The 15,811-nt window shown below is 48.3% G+C and overlaps 1 protein-coding gene across 2 annotated transcripts in view; it reads left to right on the top strand.

The window, feature by feature from the left end:
* Window positions 1-11,396: 11,396 nt before the first annotated feature.
* The window catches only part of LOC116946857 (fibronectin-like), a 78,243-nt gene continuing 73,828 nt past the window's right edge, over window positions 11,397-15,811 (top strand). Inside the window, exons 1-2 of one of the 2 annotated variants that reach the window (XM_032962077.2) lie at window positions 11,397-12,236; window positions 13,514-14,138. In XM_032962077.2, coding sequence (XP_032817968.2) covers window positions 13,580-14,138 — 559 coding nt within the window. In that variant the 5' untranslated portion in view covers window positions 11,397-12,236; window positions 13,514-13,579. Of the gene's footprint in view, window positions 12,237-13,485; window positions 14,139-15,811 lie in introns of both variants that reach the window. The other variant, XM_032962085.2, reaches the window with a different exon arrangement.

Below are 15,811 nucleotides of genomic sequence, written 5' to 3'. Positions count from 1 at the left end.
TCAAAGCCTACACATCCACAGAGGCACCTAGTACAAATCAAACAGGAGAATTTAGCCATTTCTGTGGTTGCTGCTCTGCGATTTCGCATTAACATATCTCGCATTAACATGCTAATTTCTCACACTAACATACTAATCTCTCACATTAACATGCTAATCTCTCACATTACCATGCTAATCTCTCACATTACCATGCTAATCTCTCACATTGACATGCTAATCTCTCACATTAACATGCTAATCTCTCACATTAACATGCTAATCTATCACATTAACATGCTCATCTCTCACATTAACAACCCCATCTCACATTAGCATGCTAATCTATCACATTAACATGCTAATCTATTACATTAGCATGCCAATCTCTCACATTAACATGCTAATCTCTCACATTAACATGTCAATCTCTCACATTAACATGCCAATCTCTCACATTGACATGCTAATCTCTCACATTAACATAGCCACCTTGGCACGGTCGCCGTGGAGGATGCTCACCGATCTTACATTAATATGCTAATTTTTACCTGGCAGCCCTTTGATTGGTGGAAAACCCACCACTGCTGCAGTCGCTGCCCACCACTTACATTGACATTGGCTGCTGACATTTGGGCTACGCCCTTTTCAAACCTTTATAAACACAGTTTGCCTTTAGAAGCTAACCTCCCTTTTCCTGATGACGATCGCTTGTGTTGCGATCGAAACGTCGTAGTTTTTTGGTATTTTGTTATTTTCTTTGAACCTATCTACGTGACTTTACCGAAAGACCCAAAGAATATAAATTCCTGCAGTCACGAAAGCTTTGAGTCAAGATTTTATTTAGGTCGTTTCGATACACGTATTCGTCGCACATTTCAGGAACGCATCCCCGACATATACCCGGATATTGCTGTATACGTTACATTTGGAGGCAGTGCTATTTACAAATGTGTTAAGTTCTTTGTTATTTGCGCGTGTGCACCACTGCCAACGCAGTGCAACTAAATAATATTCTACATTAAAAGAAAGGCGCAGTGTCCCGCACTTAATTATTTGGAGCCGCCTCGTGTCGTCTCGACCCGCTCCCACTGGTGTCATTAATTCAAAAGGAATAAGTGCGCTACGTTTTATTCGAATGTGCGGCACCTTCATGATCGCGATCCGTGTTTGCTCATTGCGCATCGTCTCTCGTTCTCGGTTCACCACTGACACTGAGGCGCTCTGTTGCGGAGTCTGCAGTTGATTGACGTTGAAGTTGCATTTTCCCGATCTCTTTCCATAAATAAACTGCCGATTCTTTACGATAACTTCACTTGCAATTGAACCTCATGGAGGGACCCCGGGGTCCCGAATAAACGGAAGTCAAAATCGTAGTTAATTACTTTATTTTTGGCGACTCCATCCCAACCGCGCACGTAAACGCCTGGCGCGGATCATTCTGTTGTCGTGTCGTCCAAGGGCAGCGACGAGGACGAATGCGCAGAAGAAACAAAACTGTTGAAACTTTGATTTGCGCATCGCGAAGAGCTCGTCGAGATTAATAGATTGCCGTGTCGTTCGCCTTCAACAGACACAAAATGACGTCGCAACGCAGTTTATGCGAGGGCCGGGGGCTTATGGGACCACGGGGTCCCGCCATATGGTTCAAATGCATTTGACTCCTGTATATCAGTCGATGTTTTTTTTAACATCGTAGCGCACTCGTCACCCAACATGTGTCTCGTGTTTCTGAAATGTAATTTTGTAATTGGACTAAGATCACGCTTAATATAATATTCCCGAGGCGACTTTGGTTACAGGGAATTTATTATTTAGCACTGATTTGAATTCATCACGTGACACAGTTGTTTTTGGCACTGATTTCTATTTGCGACGTTGCTGCCCTTCATTTATTCTGTGCCTGTAATTTTGGTAACTCGGGTTACTCTTGCAAATTTGGCTAGCCTGGTCTCTTGGTTTTTTTTTTTAAACTTGAATTTGAATTACAAACTGACTTTCATGCTATTTTACAGGTGACGTATATGCAAAACGCGAAGATTTCTTGTACGTTATTTAGGTCGTGCACATAGCTCACAAAACCTCAATATCAACCCGAATATATCATTAGCAATCTATGGGGTCTTTATCATCTCAATATCAGATATTTTAACCGGACGTATTCATGTGAGCTCATTTGACGCTGCTCATCATCTGCTCTAAGAGAACAATGCCACGGATCAGTGCAGGGTTTCCCAAACTAAAATCCTCACCATCCATCACGCTACGTCTTTTCGAGTTTACAAACATACTCCCCATTAAAATACATATGAACTCGTTCCACGCTGCACGCGTCCGATGATTGTTAAACCCATCCTACGCGACTTGTATAAGCAAGTCACGCTCTCTGCGTTACTTGGAGCACGTGTACAAGCATGTACTAAAGCTAATCGGATTAGTCCAGTCTAAATAAAGATTCGGATCCTGAGATCTAAATCTTAATTGGGATCGGCTTTTGATTTTGACGTGACATGACGTGGTGGGTCGCGAGGACTAGAGTTTGGGAAGCCCTGTCTTCACGAGATAATCACACGTGCATCATTTGAGAGAAAAATAAAAGTGCAGCCATCTCAATAGCTCATCAGACTAAATTATGTCCCCTCCTCCAGCCTATCACAGCCCCATAGCCACACACGCCGGGCACGTTCGCGCTCCATTCCACTATTAGTTATGGGAATTCGAAGCGAGCGTGGGGGGTTGCGCCGCCTTACCGCGCATGTGTTTGTAATTGGGAGGGGGCGGCGAACGCGCACCGAGCCACCGCCTGGCTGGTCCACGATTCATTCGTTGCTGATTAGGAAACAGCTGCTACGGGGGAGATCATTGACGATTCATCGTCATCAGGGCACGCGCGCTAGTGGTCGGAGGAGGATAAAAGCTCGAATCACAACCAGCGGCACGCGCGCCGGCGGGAATTGAAGTGACGGTGGTGATAGAGCGGCGGTGGCATTGAGTCCTCGAGGACATTGCGTGCGGATGACCCTTGACGAGTTCGCACCCCGCCCCTGACCGCACGTGGATCTCATGCTGTGGTCCATGAGCCCCGCCACCCCTCCCCCGGTCTTCGGACCGTGAGGAGAAAGGGGAGAGGCGAGCGTCTCGAATACATTTCGTTTGCGAATGTCCGCAAGCATGGGCGGGAGGGTTAAGGCTTGGTGGCTGGCTGCGGCGGCTCCTCTCACCGTCCCGCCGACGAAGCGCGGGGCGAGACGGGGGTTGGGCAGTGGATAGGGCCCGACTTTTACAACGAGGTTCATGGGGAGACGCAGTGCAGCACCGTTGGGGGAAGCGCTGTAGAGATTATTGGGGTCGATTTATGGCGGGGTGGTGCGAGAGATTGTGGGGATTTGTGGTGTTGAGAGGATGCGCAGACTGGCACGCGGTTAACACGTGGGCGAGAGGCTTTGGGTGGTCTAGCAGTGGATTTGGGGGAGGACCCAACTTTTAGATATGCAATAGGAAGCGTTAGGGTGAAACCAAAAATGATTGAGGTTTTTCACGATGTGGTGATGAAAGTTCACCGAAGACAATCGTGTTAGTGTTCAGGTAAACCATTTCTCAAAGCGGTGGTCCATTCCACGCGTTAATGCGTGGAATTATGGCGGAAGTAAATCAACTAGTTGATATGGCGTTGCAATTGCCACGCTGTGAGTTTGAAGCCCCTATGTTGTGGCAATGCGCGCTCGGGTGCGTAAGTTCGTGATCATGATAAACCCGGTGTCCGAGTCTTTTCACTTTCCCGTTTCCTGTGAGCCCGTGTCCATTTCGGGCCGAGGAAAGAAGTCGGCTCCGCTTTGCCAGACCACCTAGTTTCAGAGTTTTACCTTTTGCACTTGGGCATCGTCGGGCATTAATTTGGGTATAACTTTGGATAAGCTCTTGACTTCATATTTGAAAGTGGAGATGTCTGACCGCGATGAAACCGTAGACGGGGGTGGTCACTTTTGCCGACGAGATATCTGCGTGAAGGTCGCCACAAATTTGAAACCATTGGGTTTGACAGCGTAATTGGGTGTATTGTGTTGTCGGGGGCCGCACTAAAGGCTTCCCCAGTGGCCCGCTGGCCTTGCAATAAGAACATTGGCCTATCTTCTTGGTTCTTTCGGTAAAGTCACGTAGAATAAATACAATTCTCACGACGTTTCGGCCACGTGACTTTACCGAAAGAACCAAGAAGATGCATTCCTGCAGTCACGAAAGCTTTAAATCAAAACATTGGTCTATCCCCAATAAACTTGATCTCTGATGCGGACTGTGGTTCTGCTTTGCGCGTGTTGGCGAAGTCTCTGTGCTGGAGCACGACCCCTTTGCCATGAGAGGGCGCTACCCCAAAGCACAACGAACGCGTCTACGCGGTGCGCGACCAAACCCCTAGTCCACGTTCATCCAGTTGTGATCGGTTTAATTTCGGCCGAGTCTCCGAGTCAGCGACCCGGAAAAATAATCGCTAAACTGAAGTCCTAACTTTATTACCACCCATCGCCTGTGACGGTACGTTGTGGAATTAAAGCTGTTTCCACGGCCAACTCTGCACTACCCCCTTCACGTTTTATTACCTGCATCTTTCTGGCAAAACACGTAGCGATCGGGCTGATGTGATCTCATCACGAAGGCGGAGCTGCGCGACTTCATGGTTGACTCTCGTCTCGTTGGCTGTGAATGAATGTGAACTTGATTCATGTCGCGTGACTGCGGGCCTTGTGGGGAAATTTATCTTGGGGGGGGGGGGGGGTGGTCCCGGCCCACCACCACCTTCCAACCACAACTACCCCCCTCGCATTGCTTATATCATTCCCCCGTTTCGGAGATTACTAAGCAATGTAATTTATATACAGCACAACATAAATGCAACCTGAATTGTGCTAAGATTGTACCTTCGTTCTCCCCCCTCCCCCTAAAACACTGGCGCAGGTCTGCATTAACATTATGGAACTGGTGAAATTGACAGACGAGGCGGTAATTGCTACGACGTGGGATCGTGTGTGTGTGAGGTCACGTTCTGGTAGAATTCCATTAACTGACGTTTTCTGAGAGCGCGCCGCGTGCTTAAATCCGACCTGGCACGTGGAGAGACCACCGCGGTTCTCCGAGTCGCTCATGAAATGTTGCACGTTTCTGGGTCTCGTCCAGAACCACTCCACAGTCCTTGCCACCCGACATGGCTAATTCAGATGTGCACGCGTTATTTACGAATTTAACCACTGATATAGTTTGAATTGCTGCTCGTGGCACGTGGCGCACGCCCACGTGGAGAACGACATTAATATTTTTGGAAATGGGTAACGCAAGTTCGCCGAATGGTGGGTGCATTGGTTTGCACAATGCGCTCAATAAACCCGGCCACCTGCGTTTGTTACCCACCCACAGCTAAAATCAGAAGTGGTGGGTGATATTCGAGCTGGTCCTGGGTGCTCCCTTCCCCAACCCAGACTGAGCAGTGTGGTGAAGTTTGGTCAAATAACCCCCCTCCAAGACTGACACAGCTTGAAGGCCTTTATCAGCAGTGGATTTGGGAAGCTGTAAATTGTGTACGTAATATATTCAACTGCAACAGGTACTGCTTTATCATCTTGCGATAACTGTGCTTTTCCATTGCGAGGGCCGACGAATGCGTGTGTTTACTCGAGCAGATAAAGTGTTTGGCTTGGCACTCGGGCCCCGCTGCCTCCCACAGAAAGAGAGGCTGGGTGGGTGGGGGTCCCAGCCAACAAAAACGCCCGACCACTCCGCAGAGCGGCTGGCGCCTGCACCATTTTCCAGCGAGCAAACCTCTCCGCTCTGCCTCTTCATGTTCTGAAGCGTGCTCGTTTTAATAAAGCAGCTGTAGTGCATCAAATGTTTCCATATTTCCGCCCAAGCGCAAAACACACCGGCCTGATGGGACGCTGCGACGCCTGCCTCTCTCCTAGTGCGACCCGGCGATGCGAATTGTTGTGAACTTGCTCGACTTGCACGCGAAGGCCGTTTGTGGGATATTGCGTGTGAAATGAGTGAACCTAAAAAGTCTTGAAACGTGCAACTCCCTTGTAACGTTTGCAATGACACCAGGGACCTCATTTTTTTCCTGCAGTTGCAGGGCTTCGGTCTTGCGTATTTTGTTGCTGTTGTAACATTTCACGTTTGATGGCCGTAGGATTTTTTGGACGTGATGGTAATTGTCATTGCGTTGAGTATTTTGGTTAAAGTGTTGACAGTTTGCTAATAAAGTGGCATTGTTGGCAGGTTTTTAAGCTTTTAGTTAGAAAGTTGAGTCCAGTGTTGGCTTAATTCCCTCATTCAGAGTTGTTAAAATTAGTATCAATCACTTCATGGGAAGTCAATATTGGTCATTGAGAAACGATGGCAGCCATAGAAAATGATTCCACGAGTGGTTCAAGTTCACCTACAAAACGTGGAAATTAGAAGGTACTCTTACTTGAAATAATTGCGAACAATATATTTTACGAGTTCACTGGATTCCACTCTAATGTCTCTATTCTCCCTCTGTAATTGTGCCGGAGTAACGCCGAGCAGACAATAATAATCCAGATGCTCCGGAAATTATAGGGCAAGTGAAAGAGTCTCACTTGGCAAAAATTACCGACAGAAATGATTGCAACGGCAAATAACAGGGCACGGCGTGGCGATGGCTTCCCGCTCTGCGTGGCGGTGCTCCCCAGCAGAGCCCCCAGGCGGCCCTTGGTGTCCGCGACAGCTGCAAGCGATTACGAGCGCACACGGGGGCCAAGAAGGCACTCGCGGGGAAGATGGGACTCCCGGGTGGGTTGGTGGCGTCTCCCTCGCCCGTCGCGTGAACGCGAGTTCGCAGGATGCCAAAGAGCGATGGCTACTCCGGTGTGACCCGCTCAGAGCCTCCCTGAGCAAACTTCCCGAACCCGTTGTCAAATGAGCAGCCACTTACACACGCCGCAGAATCAATGCATCTTTGTATCCGACACTGTCATCGCTTTGTTTCTGGACCAGGCTGAGATTCCTCAATAGCGTGCTTTCGCGCACTGCCCCATCGTGTATCGCCAATTTTCAGCGGTATACATACTTGCGATAAGTGTTTGACAGCCACTTGGTCAGCAGTAGTCAGTGTTGGAATGCACTGACTAATGCCTCGTCGGACCGGTTTTGGAGAGAACTCTATATACAAAAACACAGTTACGCCAGATGGCAATGTTTAATGCACTATCAGTGGGCCCCTCTCTGGGGACGCTGAGCAGAACAATGGAGCGATCTCAAACCGCAAAAATAGGGAAGTGCAGTGGCTCATTGCTTGCGGGGGGGAGAGGGGAGATTTTAAGAAAAAAATATTGACCATTGGCGAACAGATAAATGGAACACGTAAACCTTTTTTCATATTGTGCAAGTGACAATCTGGTGTGTAAAATTAACATAGGATGTAGATTGGCAAGGCTCTTCATCGGAAGGGTATTTTAAAGGTTCTTCACTCTTAATGTTTGTGGTAAACGTTTCAATTTGGGAAGGTGCAGTGGCAGGGCGCTGTCAACAATGTGTCATTAAAAGCAGCCGAGAATCCTATCTGAAAGGAGCCTTCTGAAAGATTTAACTGCACTGCGGCATTGTCCGCTGCTGCACCTGTGTCTTCAACGGACTTTGTTGTACACGATGTGCATTCCTCGAAGTTTAATTTAATTCAGGGTATTTCGTACGTTCTATTTTCTAAACCGATGAGCCAGTAGTGGAATGGCGACTAGCTGAATTGGAGCAAAAGGCAGACAGTGGGTGAAGGAACAATTATATAACGTGCCGCATTGTATTGTTACTGCCCTGAGTAACGCACGGGGTGAATACGAGGACATTCTGGCAACGCTAAGCCTGGCCTATCGTTCTGTCCACCACTGACCGTGAGATGTCGACCCGCGTAAGGCAAACCATATATATTCCGTTTTGGCGTGCGGCGTGAAACCGGTCTAGGGTAGGGTGTCCGCCATACGGCACGGGGCATCGTTCTGCCCCTTGTGACACTCCTCCATGCAAAGGCGCTGCGCTGTGGGCAGCAGGGCCGGCCGCTGGCGCCGCGCCATTCGCATTGCATCAAGATCACGAGCGTCGTCTTAAAGAAAAAAAATCTTCATGAAAACCACTGCTGAATCCTACCAGATGTGTGAATTCCAGCACGCTCGAATGCGCCCTGTCCGAATGTGGTTGCCTGCATGTTAATGGCTTGAAAAGTAATCTGCCTTCACAACTGTGAATTTGAAGAAATGTAGCAACGTTACGTTATGAGGTCTAGGCGCTCAGCCAAATGCTTGTTATAAGATTGTTCGGGCTTGGGCGTTTGTTCTGATATGTATAATTCTAAAGGCCTTTTTAAAGTTTTCATTTTATAAAATGCCAAAGCTTATTTTGTATTATGTTTTCCTGCATTGTAAATTGTTTTGCACTCGGAAAAATGGTTTGCTTTTAGGTGTATTTTCACCCAGGTTTCTTTTGAAAAAGAGCCTTCTGATCTCAGCGGGTTCTTGGTTTTAAAATAAGAACAATCGGTTGTTTATCGCCAATTTTAGGCATTGACATACGGCACAATATGGTAGGCAATGCCAAGTCCGGCCTATCGCTATATCCACTGCTAACTTGAGGTGTCGGCCATCGTTAGGCAAACCGTACCTATTCGGTTTCCGTGTACGATCTCAACCCGCGGTGGGCCTGTGGGCAGTAGCAGCAGCACGGCGCAAATAAGGGACTGGTCAAGCATCCCAAAGCAATACCCTCTTGTGAAAGAGGACTGGGAGGCTCAACTTTGTGCAGCCTGGAATATCTTCGGTGAAATAAAGGACGGTTGCGTTGCAGGACTGTGACTAACCCAAACCAACCTCTATTATGGAGGACTTTGAGCCCTGGGTTGAGGCTGTCATTAGGAATGAATGGATCATGGCTGATGTAATCGTTTATCATATTTCATTTTTTTAAGAGTACCACTCTACCCTCCATGGCACATGCGAATCACTGACGTACCTCATGCAAGCCTCGTCTTTGAGCGAATGTTTCGTGCTTACGCAAGATCAAGGCAATCACTGCAGTTGTAAAAGTACACATATAATGTCAGCCCTTTGCAAGGCGCCATTGTTGAGACTCGTCAACTTGTTGGTGTCAGTCCAGTTCTATTGATATTTATAAAAACACATTTTTTAACGCCTGTTAAAAATGTAAGTTTATTTTCATTTCAATGAAATCCTTACCAATGCGGCTCTCGCCGTTGGCCTATTAGCAGAGCTTGTTAATCACCCGCCGTCCAGTGTTATTATTGCCTTGTTGAATAAGCTCACGTACGTTCGAGCAGTGATCCCATAACAAACTTGGCAGCGAGAGCAATCGTTTAGAATGGTACCTGCTGACTCTACACCACACACGACTTGAATTCCCTTTCCATTTGTTGCTTCGATGGAAAGTAGCAAATTAGCAGAATTCCCACCTGTGTCTCACTTGAAAATGCCAAAACGATTAAAGTTGTGTTTTTTTTCTTATTTTTCTTCTGCCTCCGTTCGGCGCCGTGACGAATTGAGTGGTGAACACGGTCACTGGTCAAGTGCTGGCACAGGCTCCAACATTCATCGTGGACCTGGGGAATCCCAAATGCAGGGGAAACTCACTACACTGCTCACGCTGTGGGTTTTCCTGATCTAATTTCCTGTCCGTGGGCTGCACCAGAGTCCTTGCGCCAAGTCCGCTTTGGCACGGACCTTGTATTGAGATCATGTTTGGAGGCAGTGATGGTCATCCTTCCTTCTCATGTTATGGCCATCACTTATTCTCTCCCGTGAGTCACTGCGTGAAAGTGTGCCCCCCACCCCCTTAATTTTGACAGCGCAATTATTTTCTCAGCACCGGTCCACTGCAATTGTCGCAACGCGCACGGCAAATGGCGTGTCCTCCCGCACCTCCGATGAGCACCGGCTGGCTACGTGCGGTGCCGAAAGAAGTTCAACATACATACGGTACCCTTCGGGCTTGGTGATATTGTGCGTGTACACGCACACGACGCCATGCTGGAGGACCGCTATTTTTATTTCAACACATAGCGAAATTGGCGCGTGTACTTGGAGAGAGTGCTCCACGCAGTCAAGCTGCGGATTACGATGGCTGCTGCTGCCGCTGCCGCATGGCACCACCGCTGACCTACTTATTTGCCCAAGAAACCCACATAGCTGCCAGGTAATTATGGCTTTATTTTTTGGTGATTTCGAAAAGTTTTTTGGTTTGGACATGTTTTTTGTTGTTGTAGTACGGAGTTAGACTGACGGCTTTAATCTAAGTTTTCTTGTGGTTGTTGTTGTTGTTTGACTTGCATCCCACTGGGATTTTTTTGCACACAGCGTTGGTGTACGGTGCTTTTTTCAGGAATGTTTTGCTGTTTTTTTTCATGGATTTTCTGTTTGCACAGTCACACATAGTCACTTTAAGATGTTTTCTTGTTCGTTTTTTTGTTTGTTGTGGTTGCACCCGATTCAAGAGCCGAATGGCTCACAGGGCTCTACCAAAATAAATAAACTGAAATTAAATAAGCAAAGCACGAGGCATCGCTATAAAGACGTCAGAAGGCTCGCATCCACGGACAAGACTCACGGAACCTTAGCGCGGTGCAACTACGTGCGGGGGGGGGGGGGCTTGATGTTTGAAAGCCCAATAATCAGTTAAAAAAATGTCTTGCGCTTGTTCTCGTGCAAGCTAAGCGGAGGCCGGAGTGAGTTCTGCTGCCTGGGTCTCTGTGCCTCGGCAGTGGGGAGTAAATGAATACGTACAAAACTAGGAATCTGCACGGTTTTTATTTTTTTATTATTTTGTGGAAAATATTTTGCAAGGCTGACACGGTCCAAAGGCGGGGGTGTCCAGGGGTGTGTTTACGGCTGCTTTTTCGGCACTGCATGGCAACCGAGCTGCAGCAGCCCGGTCAGCAGCGCTGGCCGCCTCGGGAGTTCGTCAAAGCGCTTCAGGGGTGGCTTTGCCAGGTGCCACCTAAAACGCTGCCCATCCAGCGAGTCGCCCACCGACGGTTCACAGCACGAACATGCCTGCACATCGAACCCACTCAAACGACCGCACAACCACACAATTATAACCCCCCCACCTCCCCCCGACCAAACACCAACTCAAACACCTACACACATGCCTACACAATCACTCATCCACATACCCACAAAACCTACGCACACCGGTGTACAACTTTCCTGCCGCGTAAATGCTTCTGGGGTGCGTTGGGTAGCGCAATATCGTCTTTGACCACACTGCTCTAACACTTGGCGTACAGCAATGTCCACACGGTAAACACGCCTCACGGGAGGAGTGGACCGTTTCGGGTGGAGCAGAGAGAGCGGTGAACGAGATGTGGCGGGAAGTGGCTGCGTGGATCATCTGCGTCTCTGCTAATAATAGTGTACTTCTCCTCATGGCTCAGAGGGCGGGTCGACCTTGAAGGTTTTACAGGGACGCCTCCAGCTCCCACCTCTTCCTCCACGCCTCCACGCACCTCTCTATTTCCTTTCCTTCCTCCCTCGGCTTGCCTCTTCACGTCGCCAGTGGTGCTCTGGGACACCAACGGGTTCACCGCTGAAGATTCTTTGATCATAATAATATGGTTGCTGAGCACAAAACTAAATTCCCAAATTTTAATGCGGGCAGCAACAAACAGCACCAGATAATGGACAAGAGTTTGTACGTTTCTTTATTTGAACAAGATGGCAATTGAAACCTCTGAAAAAAAGACGATGGGAGGGAATTATAATGTAGATCATGGCGAATAAATATAATAGTTGTGACTTGCAGTGTGGGGGTTGAGCGCTGTATGGATGCGAAGAAATGGTCACTTGGTAGACAACGTCCAAACAGACAACACAACACCGTGCGAGATATAATCTCAAAGAATTAAAAAGTTTAAAGTTGTACACGCACGTCCGGACAAAGTCATTGTTCCATTCCAAGAAGTGTGCATCTCGAGGCCACAGGTCAGGGTGGCTCCTTGCTTAACTCTCCCCAGCCTCTCCATCTCCCCTCCATCTCAAACACACACTCTCTCCACCCGCTCCATACCCCCCCCCACCACATAGTAAGAAGAAGGGCCTTCCCTCCCCCGCATCAGCTCTGTTCGCTCGAAATAACGCGATGCCGTGATGAGCGCGACTGACCGCCTCCCCTCGCCCGAGGAGGAGGAGGAGGGGACACGGGGTTGAGAAGTTGGGAGTTTGTTCAATGCGCGCAGTCGCCTGTTCCTCCGGGTGAGTACCGTTTTGTCCGAATGTTTCATTGTTCAGAGTTGTGATTGTTTAATTATTATTATAAATAAGCGTTTGTGTGTGCGCTGGCGCATGGTTCTATGCGGATTTTTGAAAGTTGAATTACAAAGTATATCCTGCACGAGCGTTTTAAAGTCATTGGTACGGACTGGTGATCAGGGCCATGTGTGGGATTGTGGTTGAATTGGGACTCTACGGATCGGCGTCTTTGGTGCTGGGTGATTTATTTTTCATTGTTACCTCTTAATATCTGGATGATAATGTGGTGATGGTTTGTATATTTTTTTAAAGTAGATAAGCCGCCCTACAGAATGATTTCCCTTTGACCCACTTTCGTTGGTTACTCGTGTCTCCTGCAGTTAATTAAGACGTGATATGAATTCCAGTTTGATCTGGTGCGACTGGGCAAGCTTCATCGTCAGACAGGGAATTAATTAAACCTGTACATGACGACAATTGCCTGCGGAATGGCTATGCCAGTGCCACATTGCCGTGTAAATGAAAAACCCGACTTGCGTGCCTTGGATAAAGATTTATATAAATGTTAAAAAAAAAAACTTTAACCATACATTTCCAGCAGTATTCGCGTTATATTCATAACTGCTTCCTAATCAGAGCGACCTATACCAGAGAAAACTACGTCAGATCGAGGAGACCATCAGAGAGATGGAACTAAACGAATATAGAAAATACAAAATACCCGATAGAGGAATTATACACAGGTACAGTCCTGCTGTATGTCTTTCATTTGGGTTGATTGCGTCGACCATACTTCACCCCACTGGTGGTCAGTGCGAGTTGATGGCTCAGATACCACTCACCGCGGATGTTACACGTGGCCGGGAATCTAACTCGAGTTACCAGGTGTTCATAGCACAGTATGCACGCCACTTGGCCACCGCTACCCTCCCCCTCTGTCCAGATAGAGGAATTGTACTTGCGACTAAGTCACGTTGATCCAGGTCACTTGCAAACGCGACGACGCTGGGGTCTCTTGAATTTGAGTTCTCACTCAGTTAAACAAAATGAACTTGACTTGAGTATTGGGACCCAGGCACGCACCAGCTCGTTGAAGATAAGATCTCTGCTGACGTGGTTTTGTATCGGATCGCGTTCATCGTTTTATATAATTGTTATAGTACCGTACATTAAAGGACCGACGCAGAAGGTCACTGGCAAATATTTTCCACGGAGATGTGTGTCAGTTAAATTTCTTTCGCACGGCACGAAGCCAACCGTGCGAATCGTCGTGTGTACAGAGGCCTCGGAGTCGCGGGCGTGAGAAGATCGCGAGAGAGCGGTGAGGACGAACGCGTGAGACGAAGATGCTGCGACTCGTGCTCCGGGAGCAGCTGCCCCTCTTCTGCTTAGTGCTCGCCCTGGCCGGGATGATGATTGTGGCCGCGGCACCGCCGCCTCCTCCCGGTGCGCGCCAAGCCCTGCTGCACCCCTTGCGCTCCCCCAGACTCAGCCCCCTTCACGCCGCGAGGCTCGGCGCTCAAATTAGCCCGCGGGTGGTGCCCGGGGCACAGAGCGCGCGGAGGCAACTATCGGACGAGCCGCTTCGACACGGACCATGGCCACGGTCATCAACGTCGTCAGCAGCAGCAACAGAGTCACTAGGTCGGCACGATGGGAAGACCGTGAAGAGACCCTTAGCGTCGGCCGAATCGCGAGCGCTCGGCGCTGTGCTCTCCAGAGTGGCCAGGGCTCGGCTCAGGGAGTCGAGAGGGAAGTCTCCGCTCAGAGAAGAGGGAGGAGGAGCCGGAGGAGCCGGGGGAGCCGGGGGATCGCTGAGTCCCTCCTACCGAGCGAGGAGCGCGCAGCGCCGCTTCACCCCGACAGAGAGCCGCGCCGACACGACGGAGCCAGATTCCAGCTCGGGTAACGAGAACGCATCGTGCCGTTGAGCATGTGGATGACGGCGATTGCCTTGTTTTGTTATTGAGTCAGCATTATTGATTACATAAATTTGTTAAATATTATTTGTTGTCAATCGATTCACCCTCAGCGTCATAAGCTGAAACATCATCAGCTGAATCATCGCCAGTTGAATTATAATAATTATTGGTTGACTCATCACAATCAGTTTAATCGTATTGGTTGAATAACCATCGTCAGAAATAAGCACCAAGTTGCATTCGGCTATCACCGTGATTATTGGTTAAACGCTTGTCACGGGGCGCGCACTGTTAACGCGCGCGTGGAGGCCCCAATGAGCACGGCTTGTGGGTGCAGTGCGCATGGGAATGCGCACCTAAGAGAGAGTCGTGATAGGCTCGCGCTGTGTGTGCGAGAGGGAAAACTCACTGCAATGTGTGCGGCAGCTGAGCATCTGACATCCGCACACTTCATTCAATAACAAACCCATGGACCGTATAGTATGGACCATATAATACACCGCTGTAGTTTGCGCTCCTTCAACGGAGGACGAATCGCAAAACTGCACGAACGAACTGTTCTGAAGCCGACTTGATTTGAAGCTTTCGTGACTGCAGGAATTATTCTTTGTTTTTTTCGGTAAAGTCACGTATAAATAAGAAATAATAAAATAACATGATAGCGTACGACGTTTCGGTTGCAACACAAGCAGCCATCATCAGGTACAGAAGAGCTAAATTTATGAGAGAGGGGAAACATATAACCTCAGATGTTTATACAGACACCCAAGTAGGAGGAACTGACGCAGATACAACAGGGGACACAGAGAGAGAAGCATACCAGACAGACAGGGTTTAGCAAAATTTTGGAAACCATGTAAAGCAACACAGACGGTCGGTCAAAACACAATTAACGCATAGTCCGGTTTGAAATAGCGTGATCAACCGGACTATGCGTTAATTGTGTTTTGACCGACCGTCTGTGTTGCTTTACATGGTTTCCAAAATTTTGCTAAATCCTGTCTGTCTGGTATGCTTCTCTCTCGGTGTCCCCTGTTGTATCTGCGTCAGTTCCCCCTACTTGGGTGTCTGTATAAACATCTGAGGTTATATGTTTCCCCTCTCTCATAAATTTAGCTCTTCTGTACCTGATGATGGCTGCTTGTGTTGCAACCGAAACGTCGTACGCTATCATGTTATTTAATTATTTCTTATTTATACGTGACTTTACCGAAAAAAACAAAGTGTTCTGAAGCCCTCTCGTGTCTAGCATACCTTTACATTAGAATTGAGCTCTTGAATACATTGCCATACGCATCATGAGAGTAATGCAATTATGTACTGATGATGTATGCGCCGCTCCATCTCCACAGGTGGGTGCAACTGTGAACTCGTCCGCATGTGTCCGTGTTCAAGGCCGCGAAGAACCCCGTTAAATCCCCGAATTACGACACATGGACGCTTCAACGAATGCGCGCATTTTTTTGCGGGCGTGCACTACACGTGTGCCCGTGCGGCGCGTTCTGTTCTAGACCTCTATAGCGTAGACTGTCAGAGTACTCTATTGTGCGTAATGTTGTAGTACTCTCAAGTGTAGACTGTCTGGTATAGGACTGTACAAGTCAGACACCCGAGTCAGCGGAAGGTCAGCGCTCACGCAACCTAAGTGGTGAGCAA

The sequence above is a fragment of the Petromyzon marinus genome, chromosome 2 (genome assembly GCF_048934315.1).
Source record: "Petromyzon marinus isolate PM22_M1 ecotype Great Lakes invasive population chromosome 2, UKy_Petmar_22M1.pri1.0, whole genome shotgun sequence".
NCBI classification, from domain to species: Eukaryota; Metazoa; Chordata; class Hyperoartia; order Petromyzontiformes; family Petromyzontidae; genus Petromyzon; species Petromyzon marinus.
This window is presented reverse-complemented; position numbering and strand designations above follow the sequence as displayed.